The 14,954-nt window shown below is 40.6% G+C and overlaps 1 protein-coding gene across 6 annotated transcripts in view; it reads left to right on the top strand.

Moving 5' to 3' along the window:
• The first annotated feature begins 1,945 nt into the window (after positions 1-1,945).
• The window catches only part of TUT7 (terminal uridylyl transferase 7), a 35,155-nt gene continuing 22,146 nt past the window's right edge, over positions 1,946-14,954 (top strand). For 4 of the 6 annotated variants that reach the window (XM_083818127.1, XM_083818126.1, XM_083818128.1 and 1 more), the window contains exons 1-7: positions 1,946-2,081; positions 3,792-4,315; positions 9,355-9,533; positions 10,089-10,205; positions 11,307-11,484; positions 11,919-12,007; positions 12,997-13,048. In XM_083818127.1, coding sequence (XP_083674253.1) covers positions 3,823-4,315; positions 9,355-9,533; positions 10,089-10,205; positions 11,307-11,484; positions 11,919-12,007; positions 12,997-13,048 — 1,108 coding nt within the window. In that variant the 5' untranslated portion in view covers positions 1,946-2,081; positions 3,792-3,822. Of the gene's footprint in view, positions 2,082-2,340; positions 2,478-3,791; positions 4,316-9,354; positions 9,534-10,088; positions 10,206-11,306; positions 11,485-11,918; positions 12,008-12,996; positions 13,049-14,954 lie in introns of those variants that run through there. The other 2 variants (XM_083818125.1, XM_083818124.1) reach the window with 2 other exon arrangements.

The raw sequence follows: 14,954 nt of genomic DNA on the forward strand, positions 1-14,954 counted from the left end.
TGTCAGTGCCTTGGTTTTCCTGATCCCATCCCTGCACAACAGCACAGCATTTCTGTACTCTTCCCAGGGCACATGGCCCTGTTTACACCATTTCCATCATGTGTGCATTTCCTTCTTTTGCCCAAGTTTGACCAGAAGATCCTTATTTGTCTGGCAATCATAGAAAATGGTAGGATTTGAACATGCAATTATCTGTCTAATGGAAATCTAAAACAGAATTTGTGAATTTTATAAGAACTTCAGGAATCTGAGTTTCATAAAAAAAAACAAAAAACAGGAAGTTGAGGCAATCCTGCATGGGTGCGCTAGTGACAAGCTTCCACATGACCAAGCACTGTTTGATCCACCGTAGTCAATATGACATTAAATATGCTGAGATTGCAGACACAAACAATTTTATGGAAGGAGGCAGGGCAAGGCTTAGAAATGTTTCTGTGTTTGGCATACCTGCCACATTTGCTTACAGCAATGGTTTTGTTATTTAAGCTATGCTAGTATGCTAGGTCCTCTCCAGAGAGTATCTCACCGGAAGAATTTTCTTATTTTGAAGGGGCCATAGTAGAAGACAAAAATAACTTCCAAGTTCTGTAGCTGGCACCAGAAATGGGTTGCAAAGCACTGGGCTGTACAGCTATAAGGCTATAATGTCATATTTTTGGACGCTACCATCCTTAATTTTGATAGTACTCTACTATTAAACTACTTTAAAATGTGTACGTATGGACATATTTTGCAAGGGAAAACTGGATTGGAACGGGAAGGTGAATTATTACGAGGACTACTAGGGTGGGATAAGAGCATCTCTGTTCCTTTAATATGGATGCAAAACAGCAGTAGGAAGAGATCCTCTTAAGTTATTAGAGAATAAAGGGGGCATGCAGAAACAGCAGGAAGCAGTAAGACGAGTCTGAGCAAGCACAAGCAATATGCACAAAACAAACAAGTCACTTTATTCAGCGAGACGGATAATTCAGTGGTAAAGCAAGTGCCAGTTTTTCTTCCACAGGAAAGCAGGTATACGGCCTCTTCCCCACCTATCCCAGGTGTAAGCAGAAGGACTGCTTGCCATTTCTCTTCTCCTTTTTAAGGTAAACCATTTAGATACCAGTAGGAAAGCCGCACCATACCAGCTTTTTTCCCCACTTCCTGTAATTTGTTTTTATTTTTCATGAGTAATTTGTTTTGCATGTCAGATATTTTTGCCGGGGTGGCTAGTCTGATGAGGCATACAGATTATATGGGATTGGATTTGGTTCCCAGTGGTGTGGAAATGCCCCCGCTACACGTGTGAACAGCACTGTACACAGTGGCTGTTCTTCAATAGCCACCGTGATTGTTCATGCCAACGCATTTACTCTTCTATTACCAGGACCAAGGCACAGCAAAAACAATCTTCTGAGATTAGCAGGGCTCCCAGCTGGCAAGGCGGGCTGTGACACCGTGTGTTTGCAATCTGGAGCCTGTTTGGTGACCTACATTTGAAAGCCGCGATCCCCGTGCTGCAGCTGGTAGCAAGCTGCTCTAGTCACAGCCGCAGAGGAGCGTGCTGGAGTGTTTGCATTGCTAGATGTTTTGGAGAGCTGTGCGGGTTACATTTAAATTTAACCTACAAATGAAGCTCTCGCGCGTTTAGTAAGCGTGTCGTTCAAAATCGATGCAGCCCAGCTTCCACGGGCACCAGCTTGTACACCTATAAACCAAGGAGGAACAACCACCGTGTAAGCAGGGCGCTCACACGAGCCGGGCGATGCCATTCCTGCTCCCCTCACCAACACCAAGCCCGGCTCAGCCACCACCGCACCGCGACCCCCCCCCCCCCCCGCTCAGGGCGGCGACAAGCGGCCGGGCCCCGTAATGGCGGACAGCCCGCCCCGCCCCGACACGGCACGGCACGGCACGGCCGCGAGCAGCGCTCCCCGGCGGCGGGACCGGCACCGCCACCGGCCCCGTGCCCGTGCTGGGCGGGAGGCGGGGCCGTGCTGCCGGAAGGGCCGCGCGGACGGCGGCGGTGAGGGACCGGCGGCTCTTCCGCCGCGACGTAATGGCGGGCCGGCCGTAGGGGTCGGGCTGGCCGGCGGCGGGTGAGTGCGCTTCGCTTCTCTCCGTGGGCGCTGACCGGGGACGGAACGGGACGGGACGGGACGGGGCCCCTCCGCCGCGGGCTGCCGGGTTGCGGCCGTTGAGCCGCTCCGGGTCGGGCCGGCTGCGCCCCGCGCCGGTGCCGGGGGCGGAGGGAGGAGGAGGAGGTGGAGGTGGAGGTAGCGGTGGTGGTGGTGGTGGTGACCCCCCGCCGGTAACCGGCCCGGCCGCCTTCCTCCCCGCTGCCCCCCTCGGGGACGCGGCTCCTGGCGGCGCCGGGCGTGCCTCGTCGCCGGCCTGCTGCCTGGGCGTGGGTTTGTTCCCCGGGATGACTCCGGGGTGAGCCGTTCGTAGGTCACCGGAGCACAGGTTCGGCGGACGTGTCTTTCGTGAAACAGGTAGCAAGTTCGCTTTGTGCGAGCTGGACTTTGTGGTTTGTTTTTTTTTTCTTTTTCGTTTTTGCTCCTGGCTAGAATGGCTGCATCTCCCTGATAACGCACAGCAGACTGTGAGTTCAGCCCCCTTAGGACAGGTGTACAGCTTATTTTGTCAACACATGTGAGAGCAAAGTTCTTCTGCGTACAAGCCATATAAACTCTAAAAGCTTCAAGCCTGTAGAAAGCAGACACTGATGTGCCTGAGGGCGCCTTTGGGGCCTGCAGAATTTTAAAAAAAAAAAGAAAAAAAGTCAAGAACATCAAGCATTATACTTCCATATTAAAGACAACAGAAGTATGTTTCCTACTTAAGTGCTTCCCTAGCTTTCTCTGCACCTTAACCTCATACATCTTTTTTCGAAATTTTTTCTTGTTTGGTTCTATGTGGCAGTAGTTAAACAACCGAATATTCAGCGTAGTTGTAAGCACTGCTTCGTGTGTTTGACTGATCTCTTCCAGGTAGTGCCCACTTTCACAGCCCATGCAGGTTTAAACTATTGACTATTTAAAAACTAAAACTATTTAAACTATTGCTTGAGTTGCAGCTGTCTGTAAGTATTTTACAGTAAGAATGCAGACATGACCAAGTCTGGAGAGCTAACTGGTAACGCAGGTTATTTTTTTAGATAATACCACATTACTATGAAATAAGTATACTTAGTACCCAGTAACGTGAAATCTCTGAATGGCCAGCTAGCTAAAAAGTGCAAAGTGCATTGGGCAGTGCAGGATTGGCTCTTAATCATCATGTGATCTTTGCCTCGCAGGCAGGTAGCAGGAGTTAAGCAACACCTCTGATCACAATTTTCATCCTTAACAAGGCGAATAGTATCGACAACAGGGGAAGGGGAATATTTGTTGGTGTAAACTGGCCATTGGGGCATCCTCTTTATTGCCTTCTACATATATTCTATACATGGCAAAGCCTTTTCAGTGGTTCTTTCAAAGTGTTGCTGTACTGAGATGAGTCTGGTGTGGACTCTGAAAAGTGTTTATCTGTCCAAAAGGCATCTAGAGCTTCCTATGCAAAAAAGTCACGGGCTGTCCCTGCGGTGAGAGACAACCACCCACTGGTTTTAAACATGTTAAGAGCAGAAACCTATGTGATTTTGAACTCTTTTGATTGGAACAAATTTTGCTTTCCACCAAGACTTGCTTGCGTTTATGGTATTACAGAACCATGGCTTTGATTGTTAATACCAAATAATAACCAGTGCACTTACGTTTATTGGTTGATTATTTTTAAAATACTATTTTTAACTTTTTAATTTCTAGGTGTGAATCACTAAATTGAATAGCAATAACCATGGGAGATGCTGCAAAACCCCCTTTTGCCAAACAAAATAAAGAACCAGAAATGTATGAAGAAGAATTAAAAGGAAGTCCATTACAGAAAGACTACCAAGCCATGGATGAATATGGGAATGGCCATAGCAATAACATGGATGTCAGCATGCAAAAGAAGAGGGGAACGCCAGGTCATTATGGAAATAGTCCTAGGCGAGGGCCACGTAATGTTTTGAGTAGCCCCCATTCACTTAAAAACACAACTCACAGTCAAGGATTGAAGTTCAGTGATATCCAAAAAGACCAGATAAAGAAGTGGATATCTGATGACCACCATGGTACTTCTGACAGTTGGAGAGAGTACAGATCTGTAGCATGGATCCCCATGCATAGCAGGACAAGAAAGGACTCTCTTCATGAGGTTGAAGGTGCAGGAAACAGAAACGTAAGACGACAACTTCAGAAAGACCTAACAAATGAAGACGTTCCAGAGATGCAGAAAGGAAACGCTGGTAATCAACATATTTGTTTATTTTTACATAGCTGTACAGTAGCTTTTTGTGTGTGTTACTGAAAAAGTAAAATGTCAAGAATCACCCTTAAGACAAAAATTATTTCTGTTCTGTCATATATTGAAAATTGACTAAAGTGTACTGGAGCACTTTAAATGAATTGACACAGTGTATGATACAGAACTTGTTTTATAAATTGTGTTGACTTGTTAAATTAGTTTTTAAATGGTAGGAGCTAGATTGCAGCATCTGTGTGTTATCCCTGTTTGCAGGTTTTCTGTTAAAATTTGATTGAACCTGTCAAGGCCCATAAGGGATTTTTCAGTTAAGTTGCTGCAGGATAAGATTTTGGTGCTACCAAGGAGGTCCATAAACGTACATCTTAATGAAGACTGAAAACAATGCAGCATAGGTGTTGATGTGAGCAAGAAACAGTGGTACATCAAGAACAAAAACAATAACTCTGTGTATATTAAACTTAGCTGGGGTAATTGATACAAATATTGGGAGTACAAACTCTAAATACTGAAATGAAGAGGAGGGCAGCCTGGATCAGGGTTAAAGTAATCGATAGCATCACATCTGCACTGAACATGAGTATCAGAAGGAAGTGTAAGTGGACCAGAGCAGTGAGAAGAATGACAGACTAGTACACCAGAGGTGCTATTAACAGGGGACAACTTCCTGTTAAAAAGAAATCTCTCTTATTTTGGTGAAGTCTAAGGGTCAAAAGAAATATTGATCTGCCCTCCTCCTGAGAAGGAGAAGTATTGCTGGTTGATGCAAAGATGTCTAGGAATTAATTGTCCTTTCCCTTGATATCAGTTGTAAAAAGAACAAACAAACAAAAAAAACCAAACCTGTGAGCTGGTGCCCAGTGTCTTTCATTGTTAGAAATTAATTGTATACTTGTCAACCTTAGATGGAAAGAGCAGAGTAGAATACTTTCTCAAGTCTATTTTCAATTTTGTTGTGTTTATTGAACTATTTTCGCTTGAAACTTCAGGAACTTGCTGAAATAGATTTTTGGAATGTGACAGTCACACCTAAGACTTTACTCAGAATAAGTGGGTTACTGGCAAGTAGGAAAGGGCAAGCATCTCTTAAAAATTGAATTAAAAATGGTATGCAACTTTAATTTTGGGAATCCATTGTGCAACAAATATTGTTACCTACTGTAAGTATTTGGAGGGTAGCAAAGAAATGAGTAGCAGTAAACATGGATTTGTTGAGAAGAAAGTCCTCCTAATTTATTTATTAAAAATGGTGATCAGTTCCTGCAGTCATGGGAAAAGCAGTTGGTAGGTACTGCTAGTAGTACTCTCAACACTCTTGTCTGATTGTGTGACAGTCGTATAAGTAAACCAGGAGAAAATTCTCTAGACAAAATTAATACAAGAAAGTTGCAGAGATGATCAAATAACTACTCAGAAAATACCAATGATGCTTTCAAAATAATAGGAAGCATTGATCAAAGCTCTACAAGGGCTCTCTTTTGTTGAATGTTTTTTTACAGTAATCTGATGATGAATGAAAACAAGATGCGTATTAATTTGAATATGCTGTAGAGCTGGTATGATCTGAATGTGGAAAAGCAGGAGGAATTAAAAAAATTATTTTTGCAGAACTGAAGGAATGACCTGCGTATAGGATTAAATACAAAATAAATACGTCCAAGCACAATTACTTAAGTACAAATGTCAACTGCACAAGTGAATGAGAAAAAGCTGTTAAGTAGCATTTTTTTCGGATAAGAATCATAATGAATAGGAAGATGGGAAAAGAGCAGTCAATGTCAAGGTGTTGTGAGGCATGAAGTCAATTGCAGTCTGAAGCCCTCCTTTTCTTAAAAGTAAACTCAGTTGCAGTACTGTGTCTAGGTTTGGCACCCCATTTGCATGAATTAAATAGAAACAGCCCAAAGAAAATCAATGGGAATGTCAGGACACCTAGAAAACACACACTAAACAAAGGTTAAGCAGTCCCCAGACCTACTGTAGAAAGTTAGCGTGGGGGGGAGGAGGGAGCGGGGAGCGGGAGGGCAGGCAGACAGATGGAAAAGATAACCGTTTTCAGCTATCTAGAAAGGCATTAACAAGATAGTAGTAATCTCTTTATTGATGATTTAGATGATGGAATTGAGTGCACCCTCAGTAAGTTTGCAGATGACACCAAGCTGGGGGGAAGTGTCAATCTGCCGGAGGTTAGGAAGGCCCTGCAGAGGGACCTGGACAGGATGGGTCGGTGGGCAGAGGCCAGTGGGATGAGGTTCAACATGGCTGAGTGCCGGGTCCTGCATTTAGCTACAACAACCCCATGCAGCGCTACAGGCTTGGGGCAGAGTGGCTAGAAAGCTGTGCAGAGGAAAAGGATCTGGGAGTGTTGGTCAATGCTCACCTGAACATGAGCCGGCAGTGTGCCCAGGTGGCCAAGAAGGCCAACGGCATCCTGGCTTGTATCAGGAATAGTGTAGCCAGCAGGACCAGGGAGGTGACCGTCCCCTTGTATTCTGCTCTGGTGAGGCCGCACCTCGAGTACTGTGTTCAGTTTTGGGCCCCTCACTACAGGGAGGACATCGAGACCCTGGAGCATGTCCAGAGAAGGGCTACGAAGCTGGTGAAGGGCCTGGAGCACAAGTCCTGTGAGGAGCGGCTGAGGGAACTGGGGTTGTTTGGTCTGGAGAAGAGGAGGCTCAGGGCAGACCTCATCGCTCTCTGCAGCTACCTGAAAGGAAGTTGTGGGGAGCTGGGGGTCGGCCTCTTCTCACGGGTAACTAGTGATAAGACCAGAGGGAATGGCCTCAAGTTGGGTCAGGGGAGGTTCAGGTTGGAAATGAGGAGACATTTCTTCTCAGAAAGAGCAGTCAGGCATTGGAATGGTTTGCCCCGGGAGGTGGTGGAGTCACCGTCCCTGGGGGTGTTCAAGGAAAGGTTGGGTGTGGTGCTCAGAGACATGGTTTAGTGCATAGGGGCTTGGTTGGACCAGAGGATCTTGGAGGTCTTTTCCAACATCTATGATTCTATGAATCTGGTTGGTATTTTTCTGATAGAACAAAAAGCAGTGGGCCTAGAATTTAGGAGGTATTGTCAGGGCAACTCATGCAGTCTCTACTTGAAGACCTTTAAAAACTGGTTAGGTGAGCATCACTAGGCGTAGACAAAGTTCATTTCATCCTGCTGTGAAGCACAGGCATGGCATAGCTCACCTCTTGAGGTCCCCTGAAAAACTCTTACTCTCTGTCAAGTAGCAAACAGTTGCTAGAAATTTTCCTTTCCGCATTTCCACTTACTTGACATCTTTGATCCGGTCTTTCCTTTATCTTTATGCCTCTTTACTGTAGCTCACACGGAGGAGTTTGCCCAGTCTGTGGCACTGATTTTGCTACATGATCTTTAGCCTGCCTTTAGTACCTTCTCTATTGATTAGTGTATAACTGGATTGTCACTACAGTAACTAACAAATAATACTAGAAGTATTCCTTCTCTTTGTAATTTTTTAAAGTTACTTAGTGCTTACAGAGGAAAATGATAAGTAGGTAGTTGTCACGCACTCCTGCAAAGATGTTTATTTAATACACTCTTTTCTACAAGTTCTGTCTGAATCGATCAGAAAAAAAGTAGTCAAACAAATGTTGTGGGTCAGAGGAGTTTTAGCAAGAGTCAGTACAGAAAATGAAAGGGATGTATAAAATTAAGACCAACTTCTTTTTCTGTTCTTTGGAATTTGCTTTGGAGAGTACTATCCCCATGACATATTTATTCCAGCATAAGCTTCTGCTGCCAAAAGGAATTATATTACTGTTCTTGCCCCGTTCCTGTTTACAACAGTAACGCACACATGCTGTTCAGTGAACTGAATCAAAAAACTGGTTGAAGATTCACAACTGCGGTGTTTCACTTCTGCCAGTTATTAAGAGATAAAAATTGTGGTCACAGGGAAGAACTCCAAATACATTTGGTAGACTGGTTGTGTTTTGTCATTTACTTTTCTAATTATTACAAATGAAAACCTCATGGTATAACAAGGGTTTTAGAGTTTAGGGAAGTTACATAAACTTTCTCTGAAGCAGGGAACTTTTGAAATTCCATGCATCTGGACATCCTGTGTAGCTAGCTGTTCAAATGAAAGTTAAGATGCAATCTAAAATGAATATCCATGAAAGTCCAGCCTATACATATTAATTCCTGAGTTTTAGTAGCAACTTCTGCTTCAAAATAATGACAAAGCTTAAAAGAAGTGGTATTTGCAGACGTTAGATACAGAACTTTTGCTGTAAACATAAGCTTTCTAACCATGTCTGTTGGCCAAGTTGTGTGGTTTTATTAAGCAACGGGTATAAATACTTAGCCAGTTCATTATTTATTGATGTGTAGCCAAAAAGTATTATTACTGTTTATTTTTTTTTCATTTGTCTACTTAATAATGTGAAGGCAATAGCGATCAATGTGTTGGTTTAATTGAAAGGCAAGTACACATTAAGAGACAGGTACTACTGGCGATAACAAATTGTCAGCTAACCCATTACTGCTATATCATAGTGCAGTTAGCTCTTAGAAATTATTCATATTGGCCTACAGTCACTAATTCTGTGATAGCCTTGGTAGCCTATGGGTTGCTTCATTTTATAGTTTATACGTGTACCTAAGCCTCACAAGGCATCCTGAAGCCCTTGGACATATTCTATCTTTTTTTTGTATAATGACATACAGATACGCCCCAAGTAGGCAGTGAAATCTATTGCATTTAATTTTTTTTCTTTGCCAGTTTTAACAAAACAATATAAATAAGGTTGCTGACCATTTTCAGTGAAACAAACTAGTGTTTCATAGTAGCTCAAAACAAAGATACTGTAGATTCTGACATAGCTATACAGTCTTGCTAGCAATACTAGACATGCACAGAACAGATTGTGGTACCATGCAGGGTAGATGATTTATATCTTCTTTGACTCTCACAGAGATAGAGTGAAAATTAAACAAAACCTAAAATGTTTTATTTTGAAGTTATTTGACGTGTTTACTCTCATAACTCTTTCTAAGAAGTGAAGAAACTCAAGAAAACAAGGAGATCAAGAAGAACTAGAAAAGATGAGTATGATCATGATGATGAAGTGGATGGCCCAGTTATAGATGAATCTCAGCTGTCAGCAAAAGAGCTTCTAGGGTTGCAACAAGCTGAAGAACGTTTGAAGCGAGACTGCATTTACAGACTGAAGAAGGTATCACTGTCTTTACCTATTGTTGTTTCCTAATTTTTTAATCTTTGAATTAAGATGTAGAGGATACACTTTGAGCAATTTATCTGACTATAGCTAGAGAGTCATTATATAATTGATGTAACTGACAAAATGGATACTGTTAATGAACTGTCGAGAAGGCAAGTTATCCTGTGTTTTTTACTAATTAAGTTGTGATTTGGCAGCAAGTTAAGCACAAAAAAGGCTGCTTCTTTAGTTCATCAATTAACATTAGTTCACTAGAGACTGGGGCAGTGTATCAGAAGAAAATAATTGTATATTCTATATTCTGCCATGTGTTTGATTTTTTTTCTAAACACAAAAGCAAGATGTTGGACTTCTTTGACCCAGTAGCGCTGTTCTTCTGGCCTTGTATTAGATATTCAAACTTTATGATTGTAACGACAGAGTTGGAACAGCTAGAGTGTTCATGGATTTCATTGTTACAATCACTCGTCTTAGCAAGGGTATTGAATGAAATGAGGGTAATGTTAATCTATATTTTAATGTTTTTTTTTTTTACCGTCTTTATTTTAGCAACCTCGAAACTATCCATCAGCAAAATATGCCTGCAAATTGTGTGATGTTTTGATTGAGTCAGTGGCTTTTGCTCATAAGCATATTAAGGAGAAGAGGCACAAGAAAAGCATAAAGGTGAGTTAAGGACAGTAGAAGCATAAATGCAGATCTGTGAAACTGTCATCACTCTGCTAATAACAGTGAAACTACATTATCTAAAATCAATCCTCATTTTTTTATGTATTTGAAGCTCCTTGAAAGCGTTTAGTGATGCTGGTAAAAAGAGTAAATATGGAACCTGGACTTTGCTTCCACCTTCACCTTTGAAATTTAATTTGTACTTTTTCCATGTCCATTATTAAAGAAAGTTCTCATTTAAAGTGTCACTCAGTAGTGTTGGGTACTGGTGGTTTAAATATAGTAAACATCTGTAACAACTAGCTCTTCTGCCATTCTCTTACTTTACTTGCGGATTAGTTATGTTTATTCACCTGATTCAGTGGGAGATGTCCCTGCCCATGGCAGGGGGTTTGCAACAAGATGATCCTTAAGGTCCCTTCCAGCCCAAAGCATTCTGTGATTCTGTGATTCCTCCTAATGTTTATTTCACTGACATATTTCAATGATTACATGTTTTGATCAAGTCCAGAGCGATGAGGAGTAGCAATAAGCAAATATAGTTGGTATGGCTGAATTAAAAATTATAACCTACATGTCTGGATGAAGACTGCTATTCAGAATACTGTATATGAAATTAAGAGCTTGTGGAATATTGTAGGCATATTTATATCTGAAGGAAATAGGTTTGTTTTGAGCACAATCAAGCATCAAAGCAACTTCCAGCATACTCTCCATTTTACTGTTTTTAAATTAAATATCTGATGTTCATTTTACTTTCTCGGTTGGAGTAGACAATTATCTTTTTCAGGTTTACTGCTTCTTCCTCATTAACTTCTACTCTTACTTCATCGGTGATGAAAGGGTTGATGATCTTTTTTACATTTCAAATAACTACATATATGTACACACACACACACACTGTATATTACTGAAGCCTTCTGGAATATGTATTTTTTATACCTGCTACATTTTCTCTTTTGTTATTCTTGCTTTCAGTTATTTCCACTGTATTGAAAACCTGTGTTAGTGTTAATTGAGATGAGTTGCATGCATTCATTCTAGTGCATTTAGCTAATGACCAGAATCATTAAAACATTAGTCTTATTATCTTTAAAGGAAAAGCAAGAGGAACAGATGCTGAGCACCCTGCCTCCTCCAACAGCTTCACAGATTAAAGCTATTGGTGTTGCGATTGAAAATGTAGTACAGGAGTTTGGCTTAAGTAATGAAGATTTAGAAGAAAGGCTCAACATTAAAACAGTGATGGAAGGTGTGCTGCATCAAAAATTGCCAGGTATTGTTTGTGATTTGTTCTAAATGCTAGCTATGTCAATTCTAAAAAAAAACATAAAGGCGAAAACTTAATTAAAAGCCTTGACTATTTGAAACGCTATATTTGGTTTCTAATCTGTTAACCGATATGAAGTGGCAATATAGTCTCATACCAGAATTAAGTTACAGTGGTGCTCATGACCCAAATAGACCTGTAGTAAAAAGTAAAGATGAGCAGGATGTGGGGAGCATTTGATCTTCGTGGTAGGCCTTTACTAGCTGCAGAATGAGAGATACGATTTATTAACTGACCTCTGTTCTATTGGAAGATTCTTCTTGAGTTCTTGTGATTATTAAAACTAGAAATAGGTGTAAGATCTATTGGTAATGTTGTAAAGTAGCTACGGACTTAAAATTGGGTGTAGAATAAATGCATTATAAATCTTTTCATTGCAGAGTGCTCATTAAGATTGTACGGCTCCTCCTGTAGCGGATTTGGTTTCAAAACTTCAGACATAAACATAGATATTCAGTTTCCTGCCAGTGTAAGTAAGACTATTTCATTAAATCTGTCGGAGTCGTTTGCACCTGTAAGTGTAGTTTAAATATAAATTACAAAGTGTTAATAGCACTTTTTATGAAAAAGCATTGGGAAAAACAGAGCTACCACATTAATACGGTCTTAAAAAAACATCCCTTGCTTCATAGGGCCAGTAATGGTCAGGTAATGTAACATGACTTTGTGCTTTATCAAATCTTCCTTCTAAAAATCTGAAAACAGCTAAAACATCTGGACTCCTAGCAGTCCTGTGCGACAGGTCAAGTTAACTGTCTTCTCTTAAAGCTGAATTAAATGGATGATCTTGCTTCTGTACTATATATTACATGCATTGGAATTCGATTGCTACATTATTTTTGAGCCATGAAACTATCTTACATCATTTGTTTGTGAGCTAATGTAAAGTCTTGATTTTTTATGCTCGTTGTTTCTGTACATTTTTGTGCTTGAAACTTTGAAAGAAATTCAGGCTGGTGAAAACCTTAGGCTTCCATGCTTAAACTCATTTCTGGTTTGACAGCCAAGTAGCTAAAATCTTGCATTTCTTCAGAGAAGCAAACATTGAAATGTAATGGAGAAAAGAATGATCGATGTTCATAAAATACATATAAAAGCTGTGATTTCAATCTCTTACATGAGGTCCACTACTGTCAGAAGGCAATTGTATTTAAGCACAATGAAACAGTATTTTCATTGTTTTTTTTTTTCCACAACCGAATCTTTGATAGAGATCAGAATAGATTTACTTAGAGCTACTCCAGGATGTTTTACATCTGTCTTCTTTCTGATATACTTTGATGATAGCTAAGAATTAAGATTAGGTTCTTCTCAGTTGCTCTTACTGTTTCCCCCTTGCTTCCCTCTCTGGAAGAAAAATGAAACTGTCCTAGAGGCAGTGTTTTAAAATTCTTTTTGAATTGTAGAAAATCACCTTTTTCACAGCAGTGAAAACAGCTTTATTACTTTTATTCACAGATGAGTCAACCAGATGTTCTCTTACTTGTTCAAGAAAGTCTGCAGAACAGTGGTAAGAAAAAAAATGCTTCCTTTTCAATTCAATTAAACTATTATTGCTTAGTAGTGTTGAATGTCATCTCCATCTAAAGATGGAATCATAGAATGTTTTGTACTGGAAGGGACATTAAAGATCATCTCATTCCATTACCCTCCTGCCATGGGCAGGGACACCTGCCACTAGACCAGGCTGCCCAAAGCCCCATCCAGTCCGGCCTTATACACGTCCACGCATGGGGCATCCACAGCTTCTCTGGACAACCTGATCCACTGCCTCACCATCCTTATAGTAAAGAATTTTTTCCTAATGTCTAATGTAAATCTACCGTTTTTTAATTTAAAACTATTTTTCCTTGTCCTGTCACTACGCTCCCTGACAAAGACCCTTTCCTGCTTGAACAGGTTAACCACGTGACTGTGAGAGTCTTTATAAATAATTTGAAACTGAAAAATATTGCAGAAAATACTACATTGTACTAAGCAAAACTTACGCTTGTGTTTATAGTCAGTTTTATGACTTCTGGAGTACCATCATTTCTGTTCATACCAGAAATGCCTAATGAGACATTTTATTCTGTATTACAAGGGAAGAAGGTGGAATGTGCTGCATCTCTTTCCCGAGACAGCTCTATTAACTATATATACTACCAAAAGTAGCCTAGGCTCTTCTAACTTGTCATCAGACCACGTTGATTGCGGTCTGTTTTCTTTTACCTGCATGACTCCTAATGCAGTGAGCTAATGTACACGTGTTTTTTCAGGTAATGAATACAACTGTATGTACTAATACAGGCAAGTAACATTTAAGATCTTAAAAAATGTACTCAAACCAATTAGAACATACCCAAGCAAAAAATCAAAAGATGGGAAAGAAATTTTGTCCTTTTAAATACAGATTATGACAAGTAACTTTTTGACTTTTTTGCCTTGCTTTGTGTCCACAGATGAGAAATCAGACTTTATGGTTCCAAACAAGTACATTAAACACGCATGTATTTTCTGACCTAGATTTTTTCATTCCTCATAACCTCCCTCCCCAGCCATTGTATGTGCATGTTCTTCTCTACTGAGTAGACTGTTACAGTCGTTGAGGATGGGGTTACTTATTCCTCAACCAGGGTGGAAGAATAGAGGAACTTACAATCTGTAACGTGTTTTGAAAGCACACAATGTTTTCTTTAGTATCTTGTGCAAAGCCTTTTTCTGTAAGTCAAGAGATACTGGGACAGAGTATTAGGTACATTTGAGGTACCTCAGTGGCAAAAGCAAGGTATTCTCAGAGAGATCATGAGTCCTAGTGGCTAGGTGGGAACAAGAAGATTTCCGTTTCACAGTTCTTAAGTTGGGTACCTAAAATTTTTGTTGTTGCTTCTGCACTTGACCCAGTGAAACAGTGAGCTATCAAGTAATAAGTCTAGTTTGGATCAATACTTCTCCAACTGGAAGAAGGACTGCAGTTGCATTTGTAGTTCTTGGTGTTAAGAAAAAAAATGAAGCTGAATTATATTTGGAAAGCTATGTAAAGAATATGGGGAGTGAAAGGGGTAGAAGCATAGCAGGGAGACGTGACAGCAAGCCTGTTCTAATACTTGCTTAAAGCAACGCTGGATTACCAGGGAAAATAAGATTCATTGCTTTCTTTCCACCTAATACTAAGGTAACACTATTTCTTTCATCTTTCGCACTAACGTTGTTTACAGATACCATTGGTCTGTCTATATGCCTGTAGTACTGAAGTTGTTCAAGAGTTTAATCTGCCTACGCTTCAGCTAGCACTTAATCAAAGTATACCTGCTTAACTATACCTACCATATGTATGAATTTTGAAAAGTTAATTTTTTCTTAAGAGTTGTTACTTAAGAAAATGCTTATTAGAGCATAGACCACACTCTTCCTATTGCATTTGAAAAACTTGCTTT

Source organism: Anser anser, assembly GCF_964211835.1.
Source record: "Anser anser genome assembly, chromosome: Z".
In the NCBI taxonomy this organism is placed as follows: domain Eukaryota; kingdom Metazoa; phylum Chordata; class Aves; order Anseriformes; family Anatidae; genus Anser; species Anser anser.